General features: G+C 37.3%; 1 protein-coding gene and 1 non-coding gene across 5 annotated transcripts in view; both read right to left on the bottom strand.

Annotated features, from left to right (window-relative positions):
• The window catches only part of Ankhd1 (ankyrin repeat and KH domain containing 1), a 138,295-nt gene extending 122,820 nt beyond the window's left edge, over positions 1-15,475 (bottom strand). For 2 of the 4 annotated variants that reach the window (XM_076856860.1, XM_076856858.1), the window contains exon 1: positions 15,072-15,475. In XM_076856860.1, the coding sequence (XP_076712975.1) occupies positions 15,072-15,362 (291 nt within the window). In that variant the 5' untranslated portion in view covers positions 15,363-15,475. The remainder of the gene's footprint in view (positions 1-15,071) is intronic. The other 2 variants (XM_076856861.1, XM_076856862.1) reach the window with 2 other exon arrangements.
• Positions 11,718-11,820, bottom strand: LOC143400533 (U6 spliceosomal RNA). Its single transcript, XR_013091458.1, has one exon. It is a non-coding gene; the product is annotated as a U6 spliceosomal RNA (small nuclear RNA).
• Positions 15,476-16,078: the final 603 nt, after the last annotated feature.

A 16,078-nucleotide genomic window follows, 5' to 3' on the forward strand; every position in this document is an offset into this window, starting at 1 on the left:
AAATATAGTACAGACTTCTGTTGTTCATCATAGAGTCAAAATAACTGGTAATGTAACATAATTAAGATCATTTGAGTAGTGACATTCAAGATTTACTTTTGTCATTTAATCCCACAAGTGATAAGAGTGACTTGGGTGCCAAGCAAATTGTATGTTACTTAAATATTGAATTTATACCTTGTAAACAGTTGTTAGAAGATACCAGATGCAAAAACTCTTAATTACTATGCTTTATATTTTATTCCATGAATCCCCTTATTATCCCGGAAAAAGAAATTCTGTCCATATTTTTCTTGGAGACAATCATTCCACATTAGATGCACTTAGACTATAACTATCCAAAACAACCATCTCCTGCTCTTTTTATTTTATCTCCTTTCAAATAGCCATACCCAGGCTTGGCAGGGGCAGGCGGCGGCAGAGGATGCACAAAAAAAACTAAACACTGATAATGTAATAACTTGCTTTTCTGGCAGCTTGGCAAACCACAAGTTTAAATCACATGAATTTTCCCCATCCACTTTAGCATACACACAGAAGCAGAAATTTCATGAACTAGAATGTTACTGGTGGAGGGGAAGGAATCTTTTGAACATGACCACAGATTCTCCAGTATTTTATTTGTTTGTTTGTTTGTTTTGGTGAGGGGGGGTCGTATCAGGGATTGAACTCAGGGGCAATAGACTACTGAGCCACATCCCAGCCCTATTTTGTATTTTATTTAGAGACAGGGTCTCACGGAGCTGCTTAGGGCCTCATTTTTGCCGAGGTTGGCTCTGAACTCACGATCCTCCTGCCTCAGCCTCCTGAGCCACTGGGATTATAGGAATGTGCCACTGCATCCAGCTCTCAAGCATTTAAATACTATTACATCTCTTCTGAAGACCAGATCAAGAAAACATGAACATATTCAATAACCAGAATAACCAAAACAATCTTAAAAAAAAAAAAAAAGGATTGGGGTTCTGGCTCAGTGGTAGAGCACTTGCCTAGCATGTGTGAGGCACTGGGTTCAAACCTCAGTACCACATAAAAATAAAGAAACAAAATAAAGGCATTGTGTCCATGTGCAAAAAAAAAAAAAAAAAAAAAAAATCAAGAGGACTTAAGACTTCCATTTTCAAAACTAGAGTTGTAGTGTGGAACTAGTATAAGACGACATAGAGATCAATGGAATACAGCAGACAGTCCAAAAATTAACTCAGAATCAACTCATTTTTGACAAGGATACCAAGACAATTCACTGAGGAAAAATTTTTTAAGTCTTTTCAGCAAATGGTGCTGGAATGACTGGATATCCACATTCAAAAGAATTTGGACCTCTATCTCACAACTCACATAAAAATTAACTCAAAATAGATCAAAGACTAATATAGGAGCTAAAGATACAAAACTCAGAGGAGCACACTGCAGATGCTGTAAAAAAAACCAACTTGGCAGTTCCTCAGAAAGTTAAATGTGAAGTTGCCCTATGACAGAGCAATTCCACTCCTAAGTACATATCCAAGGGAATTGAGAAGATATGCAAATGCTAAAACTAGTGCTTGAAGGTTCATAACATTAATTATAACAGCCAAGCATGGAATTAACCCAAATATCATCAACTGATGAAAACAATATGGTATATCCACAAAATGAATAATTATTCCAATTTAGTACTGATATAAGTACAAACATTATGCTAAGTGAAAGAAAAGAGACACAAAATACCACACATTATACTATTCTGTTATTTCATTTTTTATATTTATTTATTTTTTTGGTACCAAGAATGGAACTCAGGAGCACTTAACCACTGAGCCACATCCCCAGCTCTTTTTTATATCTTTTCTAGTTGTTGACAGACCTTTATTTATTTATATGTGGTTCTGAGAATCAAACCCAGTGCCTCACACATACCAGGCAAGTGCACTACTGCTGAGCCACAACCCCAGCCCATTCTTTTTTATATCTTATTTTGAGACTGTCTCACTGAGTTCCTTAGGGACTCACTAAATTGCTGAAGCTGGCTTTGATCCTGCTCCTCAGCCACTAGGATTACACCTGGCAACTGTTTTTATATAAGATTAGGCAAATCCATAAAGACAGAAAGACCGCATATTATATTATTCTGTTTATTTGCCCAGACTAGGCAATTCCATAGAGTAGTTAATGATTACCAGGGGCTAAAGAAAGAGGAGAATGAGAAATGTCTACTAATTTTGGAATGATAAAAATATTTTAAGTAGATAGTGATGATGGCCACAAAACTTTATAAATATATTTAAAACCAATGCATTGCACATTATAGAATAAATTCTATGATATGTAAGACATTTCAATTTTTAAAACTGAGAAGTTGAAAACTATTTCAGACATTTGTTGTTGCACATTTTGATAAATGCACTGTGGTTATGTGAAAGGACATCTTTGATCTTAGGGGTATACACTGAAGTATTTAGGGGTATAGAGGCGTGGTATCTGCAACCTTCTTTTAAACAGTTTAGAAAATAATTTACGAAAAGACAATAAGACAAAATGAACACAACTGATGAATCTTGGTAAAGGATATATGACAAAAGTTCCTTACACTATTCTTGCAACTTTCCAGTAAGTTTGAAAATATAGCAAAATATAAACAGAGAAAATATGAATGTATCCAATATAATTTGGACGACTGTCCCTCTTCATGTTTGTTCTTTGATAAAGAAAGTTCGTTTCACATTACTAAATTTAACAATTGTGCAATTTTTAAAAGAAGAAAAAGGTAGAGATGTAGCAGAAGAAAACATTTAAAGAAAAAACACAATTAGAGGCTAATAAGAGCTGAAAAGTATAACACTTGTGGCTTGGGAAGCTGAGGCTAGAGGATTTTGAATTCAAAGCCAGCCTCAGGAACTGGACAAGATGCTAAGTTACTAGCGAGCCTGCTCTAAGTAAAACATAAAAAAGGGATAGGGATGTGGCTCAATGGTTAAGCACCCTGGGTTCAATCCCTGGTACCAAAAAAAAGTATAAAACTCTATTTAATCAACTAACATGGGATTTTGTAAAATGCCAAAACCTTCTCAATCTACATCATTAAAGAAAACACTACCTATTTATGTAGGTTTAATGTCATATTAGAATAGTTTTTCTAAAAGTAAAACATTTTTAATTATATAGGATTAAAAAATATTCTTTCTAGCATTTAATCAATATATGAAATATCCTGATCAACCACAAATTAGTCAATATAAGGAGAAAACATGAAAAATAAAGGATCATAACTCCAAAGTAATCATCGCATGTTATTTGGGTTCAATATCTACAGGGAGAACATCAGTAGAGCTCCGACTGTGTTTCTGTTATAAATGCTTTTAAATCCTTGTCAAGCTCAAGCCATTTGATTTGTTAATATCAACTGTGATGAAACACAGAAGATTTGTATTAAAAAACGTTCTCCTTGGGCTGGGGATGTGGCTCAAGAGGTAGCACGCTTGCCTAGCATACGTGCGGCCCGGATTCGATCCTCAGCACAACATACAAACAAAGATGTTGTGTCCGCCGATAACTAAAAAATAAATATTAAAAAAAAATCTCTCTGTCTCTCTCTTTAAAAAAAAAAAAATGTTCTCCTTTAAATTGATCTATGCAATACTTATTAAGTGCCAATGGTATTTTTTTTTCAAAAGTAGAAAGAACCATCATAAAATTCATATGGAATTTAAGAGACCCTGAATAGCCAAAACAATCTTGAAAAACAACAAGTTGAAGAACGCTTCCTAGTTTCAAATTTTATTATAAAACTAAAGTAACCAAAAAATAGTGTGGTATCAGTTTAAAGACTATATGCAGACCAATGGAATAGATCAGAGAGCCCAAAAATAAACCCTCCTATATATGGTCAACTGATTTACTAGAAATTAAATCCAGGGTGCTCTATCGCTGAGCTGCACCCCCAGCTCCCTCCCCTTTTTTTGAGACAGGGTGCCTTCACATCCAGCTTTAGTTAACAGATTTTTTAAAAAACTGCCACTACCATTTGTCTTCAACAAATGGCATTTGAAAAATTGGACATATATACACACACAAAAGCATGAAATTGGATCCCTACCTTATACATATAAAAAAATTAACTAAAAGGAATCAAAGGTATACATACATTTAAGAGCTAGAATTATAAAACTCTTAGAAGAAAACATCAGAGAAGATCTTCATAATGGATTTGGCAATGACTTCCTTGATGTGATACCAAAAGCACAGATATCGATAACAAAAAATAGACAAATTAGACTTCACTAAAATTAAAACTTTTGTTCATGAAAGGGTACATCCTCAGAGTAAAAAGACAACCCATAGAATGAGAGCAAATATTTGCAAATCATGTATCTAGCAAGAAGTTAATATGCAGGATACAGGATATAGTTAAGATGCAGAATACTAGGGCTGGGGTTGTGGCTCAGTAGTATAGTGCTCACCTAGCATGCATGAGGCACTGGATTCAATCCTCAGCATCACATAAGTGTAAAATAAGGATATTGTGTCTACCTAAAACTAAAAAAAATAAATAAATATTTTTTAAAAAGATGCAGAATATTTAAGGAATTTCTACAACTAAACAATGAAACAACCCAATTAAAAAATGTGCAAAGACGGGGCAGGAAAGAATAGAATTTCATTGAATTAAACAAAGGGGAATGAAGGGAAGGGATAGAAGACAGGGACAGAGGAGATAGTAGAATGAATTGGAAATAACTTTCCTATGTTCACATATGAATACACGACCAGTGTAACTCCACATCATGTACAACCACAAGAATGGGAAGTTATACTCCATGTATATATGTTAAAATACACTCTACTGTCATGTACATCTAAAAATAATTTAAAAATCAATTTTTTAAACTGCAGAAGACTTGAGTGGACATTTCTCCAAAGACAGATAAATGGCCAATAAAAGCACACAAAGATACTTAACACTACAAATCATGAGAAATGAAAATCAAAACCATAATAAGATACCACGTCCTACCCATTAGGACGGCTATTACCAAAACAACAAAAAACAGAAAAATAAGTGTTGGCTAAAATGTGAAGAAATTGGAATCCCTGAGCACTGCTGGTAGGAATGTAAAACAGTATAGCTGCTACGGAAGACAATATGGCAGTTCCTCAAAAAAAATTAAAAATAGAATTATCATTCAATCCAACAATTCCACTTCTGGTTATATACTAAAAAGAATGAAATGCAAAGTCTCAAAAAAAAATGTTTATAGATCTATTCATAGCAGTATTAATTACAATAGCCAAAAGGTAGAAGCCATTCAAGTATTCATCAACAAATAAAATATTTATACACACACAATGGAATATTATTTTTTTTATTTAGCTTAAAAATGGAATAAAATTCTGATACATGCTACTTCTGGATGAACTTTGAAGATATTATGCTAAGTCAATAAAGCCAGTCACAGGATAAATACTGCATGATTCCAATCATATGAGGTAAATAAGATAGTCAAAGAGTTAAATCCAGCAAGACAAAAATGATGATTGCCAGGAGCTGGCAGGTGGGGAAAATGGGAGATTATTGTTTAATGGGTATTGAATCTAAGTTTGGGAAGTTGAATAAGTTCTGGAGTTGCTGGCTGCTGGTGATATCACACAATAATGTCATCCATCGTATTTAATGCCAATGAACTATAATGAACTACACTGGTTAAAATGGTGTGTGTGTGTTCATATATGGTATACATATATACTATATATGTATAGATATATACATACACCATTATATACGTATATGTACAAATATATACACACCATAGATATATATCTAAATATAGATACATATATATATATATATATATGTGTGTGTGTGTGTGTGTGTGTATGTATTTTTTAAGCACAATTTAAAAACAAAAAGATAAAATGGTAAAAGCAGGGGTCGTAGCTCAGTATTAGAGTGCTTGCCTCACCCATGGGAGTCACTGGGTCCAATCAGCACAACATAAAAATAAAGGTATTGTGTCCATCTATAACTAAACACATTTTTTTAAGATAAAATGGTAAATTTTTATATTATGGCTATTTTATCATAATTTAAAAATACAAACTTTATTCTCAGTCCAACTGTTCTCATTACAAACTATTAAACACACCAAATGCACCTTGGCAAATTCATAAACGACTCTATTGTTCAAATTTTTGGTCCTAAGGGATCATCCCTAGTGTATCCTTGCCTTTCTCTTTTCAAAATTGTGTACTAATGAAAGTGAATCAAATCATTAGAATATAGTGGGATGTCTACATTTTAAAAAGCACCCTTTTCTACTATTGAAAACAGCATCTATTCAGTAAGGGGGTAACTGTGAGCACAGATCATGTGCATAGCAGGGACAAAAGCAAAATGTACTCTTTGACAAACAGTTGCCAAATTCAGTTCAGCAAATAAAAAGAAACTTATATACAATGTTTCAATTCTTTCTGGTTTAGGTAAAATCCAGTCAATCAGTTGCCTTAAGGCAATGGATCTTCATTTATAGGAACCAAGAGCTGTTGTTAATTAGTAACAGAATAGCACACATATTTTAATTTTTACAAAATAATTAAAATTTAACAATATTGTAAAGCCAATGTTTCTAAGATGCAAAGCTGGTCATGTCTTTATATTATCAATGGTTTTAATTATTTCTTAATCCTTTTAAAATTAATAATGAAAGCCCGCACTTTTCAAGTAATTTCATTCCAAAATTACTTCCTTCTAATACTCAATGGTACTCAAAGGCACACCTCCCTAATAAACTGATCTATATAAAACTTTTCAAACTTGGTGTGGAGGCACACACCTGTAATCCCAGCTGCATGGAAGGCTGAGGCAGGAGGATTGCAAGTTTGAGTTCAGCCTTACTTAACAACTTAGCAAGACCCTGTCTCAAAATAAAAAAATAAAATAAAAAGATCTGTAGCATACTGTCAGAGTGACCCTGGGGTTTAAACCCCAGTATCACCAAAAAACAAAACTAAAAAACTTTTCCAACAAAGCCAACTATGGATTATAATGCTAGTTTAAGATAGCCATTGCTTGAGCAATTAAATTCATTGGTACAATGCATCAGAAGAAATGGCAAGACAATCTAACAGATAAGATAACTAGAATGGGAATCAGATTACCTCTCTTTTCTAGTCCTGCTACACCTTAAGCTGTGAATTGATCCTAGATAAATCATTCAGCCCAATGATTGCTGTTTTTGAGGCTTTACCCAGATCCTGATGTGAAGTTTCCAACTTGGAACCTAGGACCTCTTGCATACTAGAGAAGTTCTCGACCACTGAGCTACACTCCCAGACCAAGTATGGGTACTTTTAAAATTAATTTTGTAGAACTGGAAATATACAATGGTGAGCATTTGCCTAGCATGCGCCCAGGCACTGCAAAAAATAAATAAACATCATATAAAATTTTCCATCTTCAAAATGCATTTTGCAAAAGTAGGAAGGACATTATCTCAAAATAGAAAAAAATCATTTTATGATAAATTTACTATATTGGCTTTATTTTCTTCATGTCACTTTAGAGCTAAAAATTTATATAGGTTGAGCACTCACCTAGGATGCATGAGGCACTGGATTTGATCCTCAGCACCACATAAAGTAAAATAAAGACACTGTATCCACCAATAACTAAAAAATAAATATTAAAAATATATATATACAAGGACTTAGCAATAATTTATTAGAGAAACAGCATTTGGTAATCAAACCTTACCTATTTCTTTGTGAAGAAGCAAAAAGAAAAGCTTGGGCTCTGAATGCAGTACTGGATTCTAATCCTACCTTTATCACTCACTAGCTGGGTAACATTTTTTTTTAACTTTTTTTTTTTTTTTTTTTAGCTGTAGTTGGACACAATACCTTTATTTATTTTTATTTGGTGCTGAGGATCGAACCCAGGGCCTCACACATGCTAGGCAAGTGCTCTATCACTGAGTCAGAACCCAGCCCCCAATACTTTGTTAATTTTTGATTCATTATTTCATTTCTCTGAGCCTACCTTTATTCATCTATGTAGATGATACCTCAAAGGAGTGTTAAAACAAGCAAAAATGGGCTGGGGTTGTGGCTCAGTGGTAGAGTGCTCACCTAGCATGTGTGAGGCCCTGGGTTCAATCCTCAGCACCACAAATAAATAAATAAAATAAAGGTATTGTGTCCACCTACACCTAAGATATATAATTAGAAAAAAAAGCAAAATAACAAAGTATCTAGTACAAAACTATTAATAATAAGCACTCAATAAATTCTAGCAGTTACCTAAAATGAGATGAAAGGATTATCACCAAGATTCCATGACTTTACAGATAAGCAAAAGGAGAGGGAAATATGATCAACAAGATCCAAAAAGAAAGACATACTAAATCAGTTCAATTAAATTTCTTACAACTCTGGTTCTAAGAGAAGGTAAATAGCTAGGCATGGTGGCACACACCTGTAATCCCAGCAGTTTGACAGCTGAGGCAGAAGAATTGGGAGTTCAAAGCCAGCCTCAGCAACTTAGTGAGGTTGTAAGCAACTTGTCAAGACCCTGTTTCAAACAAAACATAAAAGGACTGCGGATGTGGCTCAGTGGTTAAGCGCCCCTAGTTTCAATCCATGGTTAAAAAAAAAAAAGGTAGGCGGGGCATTTATTTTCTCTTCATTTGCCAACTCCAGGTCAACACTTCAATACTTTTAAAAACTGCCTTTTCTTTAAAGAAATATTATCTTACCTATCAATGAATCAGAAATACCAGATTGATTTGCAGAGGTCATCTAGTCCATCATCACTCTACTACCACTACTATCAGACAGGCTCAAAAGAGAATATGCTCGAGCTGGGATATAGTTCATTTGGTAAAATGCTTGCCTTACATGTATAAGGTCCTGGGTTCAATCCCCAGCACGACAAAAAAAAAAAAAAAGAGAGAGAGAGAGAGAGAATGTGCTTAGGGTTGGGGTTGCTCAGTGGTAGGGCACTTACCTAGCATGTGTGAAGCACTGGGTTCTGATTCTCAGCACAACATAAGATCCATTGACAACTAAAAAATATATATTTTAAAAAAGAGAATTGCTTAAACTCATCTCTGTGCTGGATGCATAATATGATTTATCACTTAAAAACTTTTTTTCTTTTTTTGAAGTGAGTGTTAGGGATAGAATCTAGGGCCTCTCACATACTAGGCAACAGCTCTATCACAGAGTCACACCCCCAACCTTTTTTTTTAGTTTAAATCACTCTCAAATTTGTCATTTAAAAAAAAAAATCTCACATGGGGGCTGAAGCTGCAGCTCAGTGGCAGAGGACTTGCCTATCACGTATGAGGCACCGGGTTCGATCCTTAGCACAATATAAAAATGAAACAAAAGCATGGTGTCCATCTACAAATATAATTTTTTTTAAATCTCACATGAATAATGTGTTGCCTTTTATGTGACAACAGGAAAAATAAAAATATATACTTGTGGGGCTGGGAGTGTAGCACAGCAGTAGATACCTTCCTTACCTAGCACATCTGAGGACTTGGGCTCAGTCCCCAGAATCACAAAAATAAAACTGTATTTTCATTAAAAAATTCTAAAAGAATATATGACTAGAGTATAGAGTGCAGGATAGGTGGGAGTAGGGGTGGAACCAAGACTTCACTTATCTGCCCTTATATTGCTTTTGTTTATGAGCTGTATGACTGTAACCACCTATTCAAAATGTACTCAATAAAAATAAAACAAAAAACCTGACACTCCAAATTTCACAATAAGGTTTTCCTCCACCCATACTACTCAACTCCACATTGACCCATTATTCCTAATTCATATAACCAGAATCATCAACTCATCAGTTTATACTAAAGCCTTAAGGCTTTACAGAATGAAGCTTGTGCAAAGCTGATATTCTTGCATTATATAACAAATTGTTACAGTAACAACATGTAACTTTTTATTCAGTAAGTATTTTCAATGTCTTCAAAATTTGCCTATTAAAATTTCAAAATTCTACTTCCTGATAATGTATTTCTAGTGATGATACTTTGTGGAATAAACCCTTTCTACCTTAACAAACTTAAAATCTTCATAAAAGTTTTTTTTTAAGTTCATTTTCATGGAAAATAACTGAACTTGAAAATAATATATCTTAAGTCATAATTACCCAAAATGATAATTTAAAAAAAATTTTTTTAGTTATAGATGGACACAATGTCTTTATTTTATTTATTTATTTTTATATGGTACTGAGGATTGAGCCCAGTGCCTCACACATGCTAGGAAAGCGCTCCACCATTGAGCTACAACCCAGCCCCCAAAATGATAAATTTGCCATAGAAGATTTACAGCAGTACATGCTAATTTCACTGGAAACTTTTCAGTACCTTCTTTCTATTTCTCCCTTGTTCAGATTATGAGTATAAGCTCTGAGATGCTATTAAAAACAGTGACTCATCTTGTTTACCTAAAGTTTGAATATAGAATATGCAGGACAAAATTGCCATCCCTGCCAAAAATGGCCTCTAAACTAATGGTTCTCAACAAGGGTGATTTTGCTCTCAGGAGACATGGCAATGTTTAAAGAATTTTGGGCTATCACAATTAGGTGGGTTTTACTGGCATCTAGTGGATAGAGGCCAGAAATGGTACAAAAGCATAGGAAACCCCCTCAAAACAAAGAATTATCTGGCCCAAAATGTCAATATGTTGCTACTGAGAAATTCTGCTCTACATTATAGATTTTAAGTAACTCTAAAGGAAATGACCCAGATGACTTACTACTGGAGAAAAATCAGGATGGGATTTCTATGCTGGCCTGTGGTGTTTTGTTGTTATTGTTGTTGTTTGTGGTGCTAGGGATTGAACTCAGGGCCTTGTGGTAAATTGTCAGAGAAAAATAAAAACCTCTATAAGGTTTGTCCTATAATTTTAGAGATGTATTCAATTTCTGGTAAATGCCTCAAGAAAAAAAAATTCCTCTGCCACACCCTTCCACCATGGTGCTCTTGCCTCGCCTTGGGCCCAGAACTACAGAGCTGGCCATCTATGGATTGAGACTGCTGAAACTCTGAGTGTCAGCTTAACTTTTCCTCTTCAAAAAAAGAAAAGAAAAGAGGAAATTTCAATGAAGTATAAAGCTATCTTTTCTAATTTATGTTTAAAGTGAAGGTAGAAACTGGAAGTAGTGGCACATGTCTGTAATCCTAGAGATTCAGGAGGCTAAAGCAGATAAACTGCAAGTTTAAAGCCAGTCTCAGCAACTTCACAAGACCCTGCCTCAAAACTGAAAAAAATTAAAAGGGGTGGGGATGTAGCTTAATAGTAAAATGCCATTAGGCATACACCCAGTACTCCCCCAAAAGTGAATGTATATAAACACACACACACAAATAAGCCTAGAAAATTTATTGAAAGAAAAATTTTAATACTAGTTGTCTTAATGAGAGAGTTAAAGAGTTGATGGGGAGGCAAGGACTTTTACTTTCCATGTTATATCTACTATATATACACTGAACTTTTCACCAGACTGTATTAATTTTAAAAGGAGATTTCATACTTATATATACAGCATATGCATACATTCTTATGACAGAAAAACAAAAATTATAAACCTCACCAAGTTTGTTCTTTAGGAACTTTCTATTTTTCTTTCAACTTGCTTAAAAAATATAAAGATTATGATTCTGAAAGTAACAGAAACTGTTTTTTTTTTAATTTTTATTATTTTTTAGTGCCAGAAAAATATGGAACACTTCCCAAATTTGTGTGTCATCCTTGCACGGGGCCAATACTCATATCTTCTCTGTACCATTCCAAATAAAAGCTGGTTTTTAAAAAAAATTTTAACCCAACATCTACTATTAATCATTGGTATATTTCAATAAGACTCTTCTATTCAAGGCCTTAGCTAAAGAATACACTCAATATAGGCCCTGGGGTTGTGGCTCAGTGGTAAAGCACGTGAGGCACTGGGTTCAATTCTCAGCACCACATAAAAATAAACGAAGGTATTGTGCCCATCTACAACTAAAAAAATTAAAAAAAAAAAAACATTCAATATGCCTAAAGAAAAATAAAAGAGATATTTACCCCAGCGTTTTTAAAAAAATAAGGCTAGTCAGGCATGGTGTCATACACCTCTACTCTCAGCAGCTTGGGAGGCTGAGACAGGAAAATCACAAATTCAAAGCCAGCTTCAGCAACTTAGTGAAGCTCTAAGCAACTCATGGTGACTCTATCTCTAAATAAAATATAAAAATGGGCTGGGGATGTGGTTCAGCGGTTAAGCACCCCTGGGTTCAATTCCCAGTACCAAAAAAAAAAAAAAAAAAAGGAGGGGAGGGTGGTTACAAATGATGGCACTTCCTAAGATAGCACAAATCTAATATTTACTAAAAGAAATTACTAATAGACCTAAGTCCCTTCCTCAAACTAACCAAAAGGTCTTTTGACTTGCCCAATGAGGGAAAGCAGCTTGTTTGTTTTTTTTTCCAGCTCTTGGCTCTAATAGAGAAAAAGAGGTCCTTAGAATATCTAGGCCTCTGTGCACAAAAGGTATAGTACTTCAATAAATTTTTATTCACTTCTCACCATGTCCTGCCCTATTAAACCACACACAATTCATTATCTTTTAGGAAGTCTAGGAACATAGTTCTAAAATATTTAGAATGATGAAAATGAGAATTTTAGTACTTTTCATCAAATGCTAGTTAGGGAGTATTTTTTTGAAGAACATTATTTATGATCTCTTAATACTAGAAATTCAAAAGCAATAATATGGAAGAAAACAGCTCATCTGGGGCTGGGGCCGTAGCTGGGTGGCAGAGCACTTGCCTAGCATGTGTGAGGCACTAGGTTCAATCCTTAGCACCACATAAAAATGAAACAAAGCATGCTGTCCATCTATAACTACAAAAATAATAATTTCACTCAAAAAAGCATAGACTAGGGCTGGGGAATATGGCTCAAGTAGTAGCGCGCTCACCTGGCATGCATGAGGCACTGGGTTCGATCCTCAGCACCACATAAAAGTAAAATAAAGATATTGTGTCCACCTAAAGCTAAAAAATAAATATTTAAAAAAAAAAAAAAAAGCATAGACTATACCCTACCACACTAAATAACAGAGACAAGGGTAATTCCGGAATGTCTTCTCCAGATGACTTGAGGGTATATAGGGCACAGAAACAAAATATTTTTTCTTCACAGATTAAGAGAGTCTTCACATACACTGAACATCACCTTAGATCAGGCTAACGTCTATGGAGTATCCTAATGAGTTCTACATATACACTTACTATCTAAGTCCTTTTGTGGCACAGAAAATATAAATAAATAGAAGAATAAGTTGTTCTACTAATGGGTAGGAATCACAGACAGGTGACCTCTACAATAAACTTCAAAAAACACAAAAGGTGTGGATTGTGCTCACAGCTTTAACCACATGGTATGGTGACTCCATACGAAATTATATAGAGTGGAAGAGAGAGAGATTTATGACTTTGGAGGCTCACTAGCAGTCTACCTCTGAAGAAATTTAAATACTACTTATATAAAAGCAAATGAGTGATCTTTCATCTTACCCATGACAATCAAGGAGACTCTCTTTCGATCATTTAGGTCAAAGTGAACCTTTCAGATTCTCCCTTATAAGTTTTAAAGAAAAATAAACTCTATAGAGCCCCCACCTCATTTGCCTAGCTCTGGGTTCATCTCTCATCAAGTTTCACTAAAAGGATAAAAGCCTTCTACAAGCCCCAAAACGGGTACTCCAGAGACTCTCCCTGCTAACTGCCTATTCAAATAAAATCCTTTTTCACCTTCCCTTAGAAGTTATTCCTCTTATATTGGGATACAGACATTCTAAAGACTATTCCCTTTATAATCTGCATTTTTTTTTCCGAAAGCAAATGTTGGAGTCAGGTTATACTAAGATTTTTAATCTAAAGAAAGCCCTATTCAAATTTAGGATGATAAGACAGTGCACTAATTGTATTCTGCAACTCACAGTTTCTCCTTATTCCTCTCAAATGCAAAAGCAAGGATCATTAGTACACACAGGAAAATTCCTGTACTTTAACACCAAGACCAGAGGTTAAAATAATTGGTCACAAGGGATAAACCTACCTTAGAACAGAAATAGAAAAAACACTCTGAGCACTATAAACAATGGTCATCACAGGACAGTACTATATCAAGTCATTGTCAATAGAAAACTGTGTGTGTGTTTGTGTGTGCATGCGCGGCCGTGCGCTCAAGCACGCGCACACACGCGTGTGTTGTTTTCCCTGGAGTGTGTGGTATGTGTGTGTTGTTTTCCCTAGAGCCCAGAAGATGATACCTACAATCCTAAATTGCTCAGACCTAAAAATGCGTACACGTAAGAGTTAAAAGAAGTGAAAGAATTGATCACTTATTTCCCTTACTGCAAAAGAAAAGGTGTCCGTAGGGTGCCTCACCTTCTCCCAGCCCAAAAAATCTCAAGAGTTCAGCTATCCAGCTATTCCGAAGCTCAGAGATGCACTGGAACTTCCTTTTCCTGTCTAACTTCACAAAACGTCCCAGGAGCAGGAGTCACGTGATTTTTCGGGGTTAAAAGCTGAGTTACTTAATACCTGTCTCAAACTAGAGAAAGAAAATAAGAGCTCCACTTAAAATATGCAGGCAAGGCATACGTAAGGTAGGAGGTAAATAAATATACACCTCAACTTTAAGAGGCCAACAGCAGAAATGCTCTTTGGGCTAGTTAGCTGTATCCCTCAGTACCAAGGGCAGGGACTCCGGCAAGACCCCGCCCTCCCCCATCTCCAAATCGGGGTGGGCGGGAGGTAGCCTGAGGAGTCCCTGTTCCCGCGCGAAGCTCAGAGACCAAAGGACTCCCTATTGTGGGTTTACGGACGCTGACGGGAACCCGTCCCGCTCCAGCCACGAGATGAAGAGTAAGCCGAAAGCTCCCGAGGCCCGCATGGCTGCCACCGCCGCCAGGGAACCGACCGCTGTCAGAGAACGGCTGCACCCGGGAAACCGGAGGGTGGCCCCAAAAAGAATTCATGCCTCACGCTGTGTGGGAGGCGGGGGTCCTGGAGCCGTACCTCAGACACTTCGTCCTCATCGCTGCCAGAGGCACCACCTCCACCTCCGGTCCTCAGCACGGCAGCCGCCAACTTGAAATCCAGCGCCGCGTCCCCTCCGCCCGAAGCGCTGCCGCCGCCACCGACTCCCGGCGCGGGCCCGGCGTCCCCAAAGAGCCTCACGGTGCGGATCCCCAGTCCGACCCCTCCCGGCGGAGGCGGCTCCGAGGCCCCGGCTGGGGCGGATCGCGGAGCCACAGAGTCCAGGTCCTCCTCAAAGGAGGTGCCGCCGCCTCCGCCGTCGGTCAGCATGGTTCGCACGCGGAGCCGGAGACGCTGCCGAGTCACTCGCGGCCACCGCCGCCGCTGATCCCGGGAAGGAGAGGAGCAGCAGGAGGAAGAAGCGTCTCCTTCCCCCCGTCCCAGCAGCGCCACTAACTTCTCACTGCCTAACCTGCTGCCTCCCGCCCCCTCAGCCCGCCACTGGCTGCAGCTCTCCGGCGGCTGCAGATCATTGGCCAAGGTGACCTGTCGCTCAGGCTCTCCGTCACGCGCTGCTCGCTGGCTCGCGGCCCTCAAGCTGCGTTGACCCGCGCAGGCCTAGGCGGTTGCGAACACCCGCCTCTCACTCCTCACGAGCCGACTTCCGGTCCTTTTCTGTGTCTATTGGCCAGCCTCTCTGACTGTAGCGTCACGACCTTAAAGTGGATTAGTTAGCCTTGTGGTCAGTCATAGTGACCCCTAACAATGGGAAACTCCATTGGCGCCATAAAGTGTCGGTCACTTTGTCACAGGACGTCGCGTGGTACAATTGGCCGGTGAGGGTACTATTCATCCCGCCTCCATCTGAGGTGACGGGAAAGGGCTGGGGAATTTCCACTTCTGATTAAAATGAGGGCTTGAAGTGACGATTCGCAAGAATTAATAAAATTTGGAGTAGACCTAACCCTGTGCTTGGTGAAGCTCGAATGCTAAGGATGCAAGAGGCGCAGAGGTAACGCAGCTTCCACCTGTCGCTCTCCGCCGGG

This window comes from Callospermophilus lateralis, chromosome 5, assembly GCF_048772815.1.
Source record: "Callospermophilus lateralis isolate mCalLat2 chromosome 5, mCalLat2.hap1, whole genome shotgun sequence".
Taxonomy (NCBI): domain Eukaryota; kingdom Metazoa; phylum Chordata; class Mammalia; order Rodentia; family Sciuridae; genus Callospermophilus; species Callospermophilus lateralis.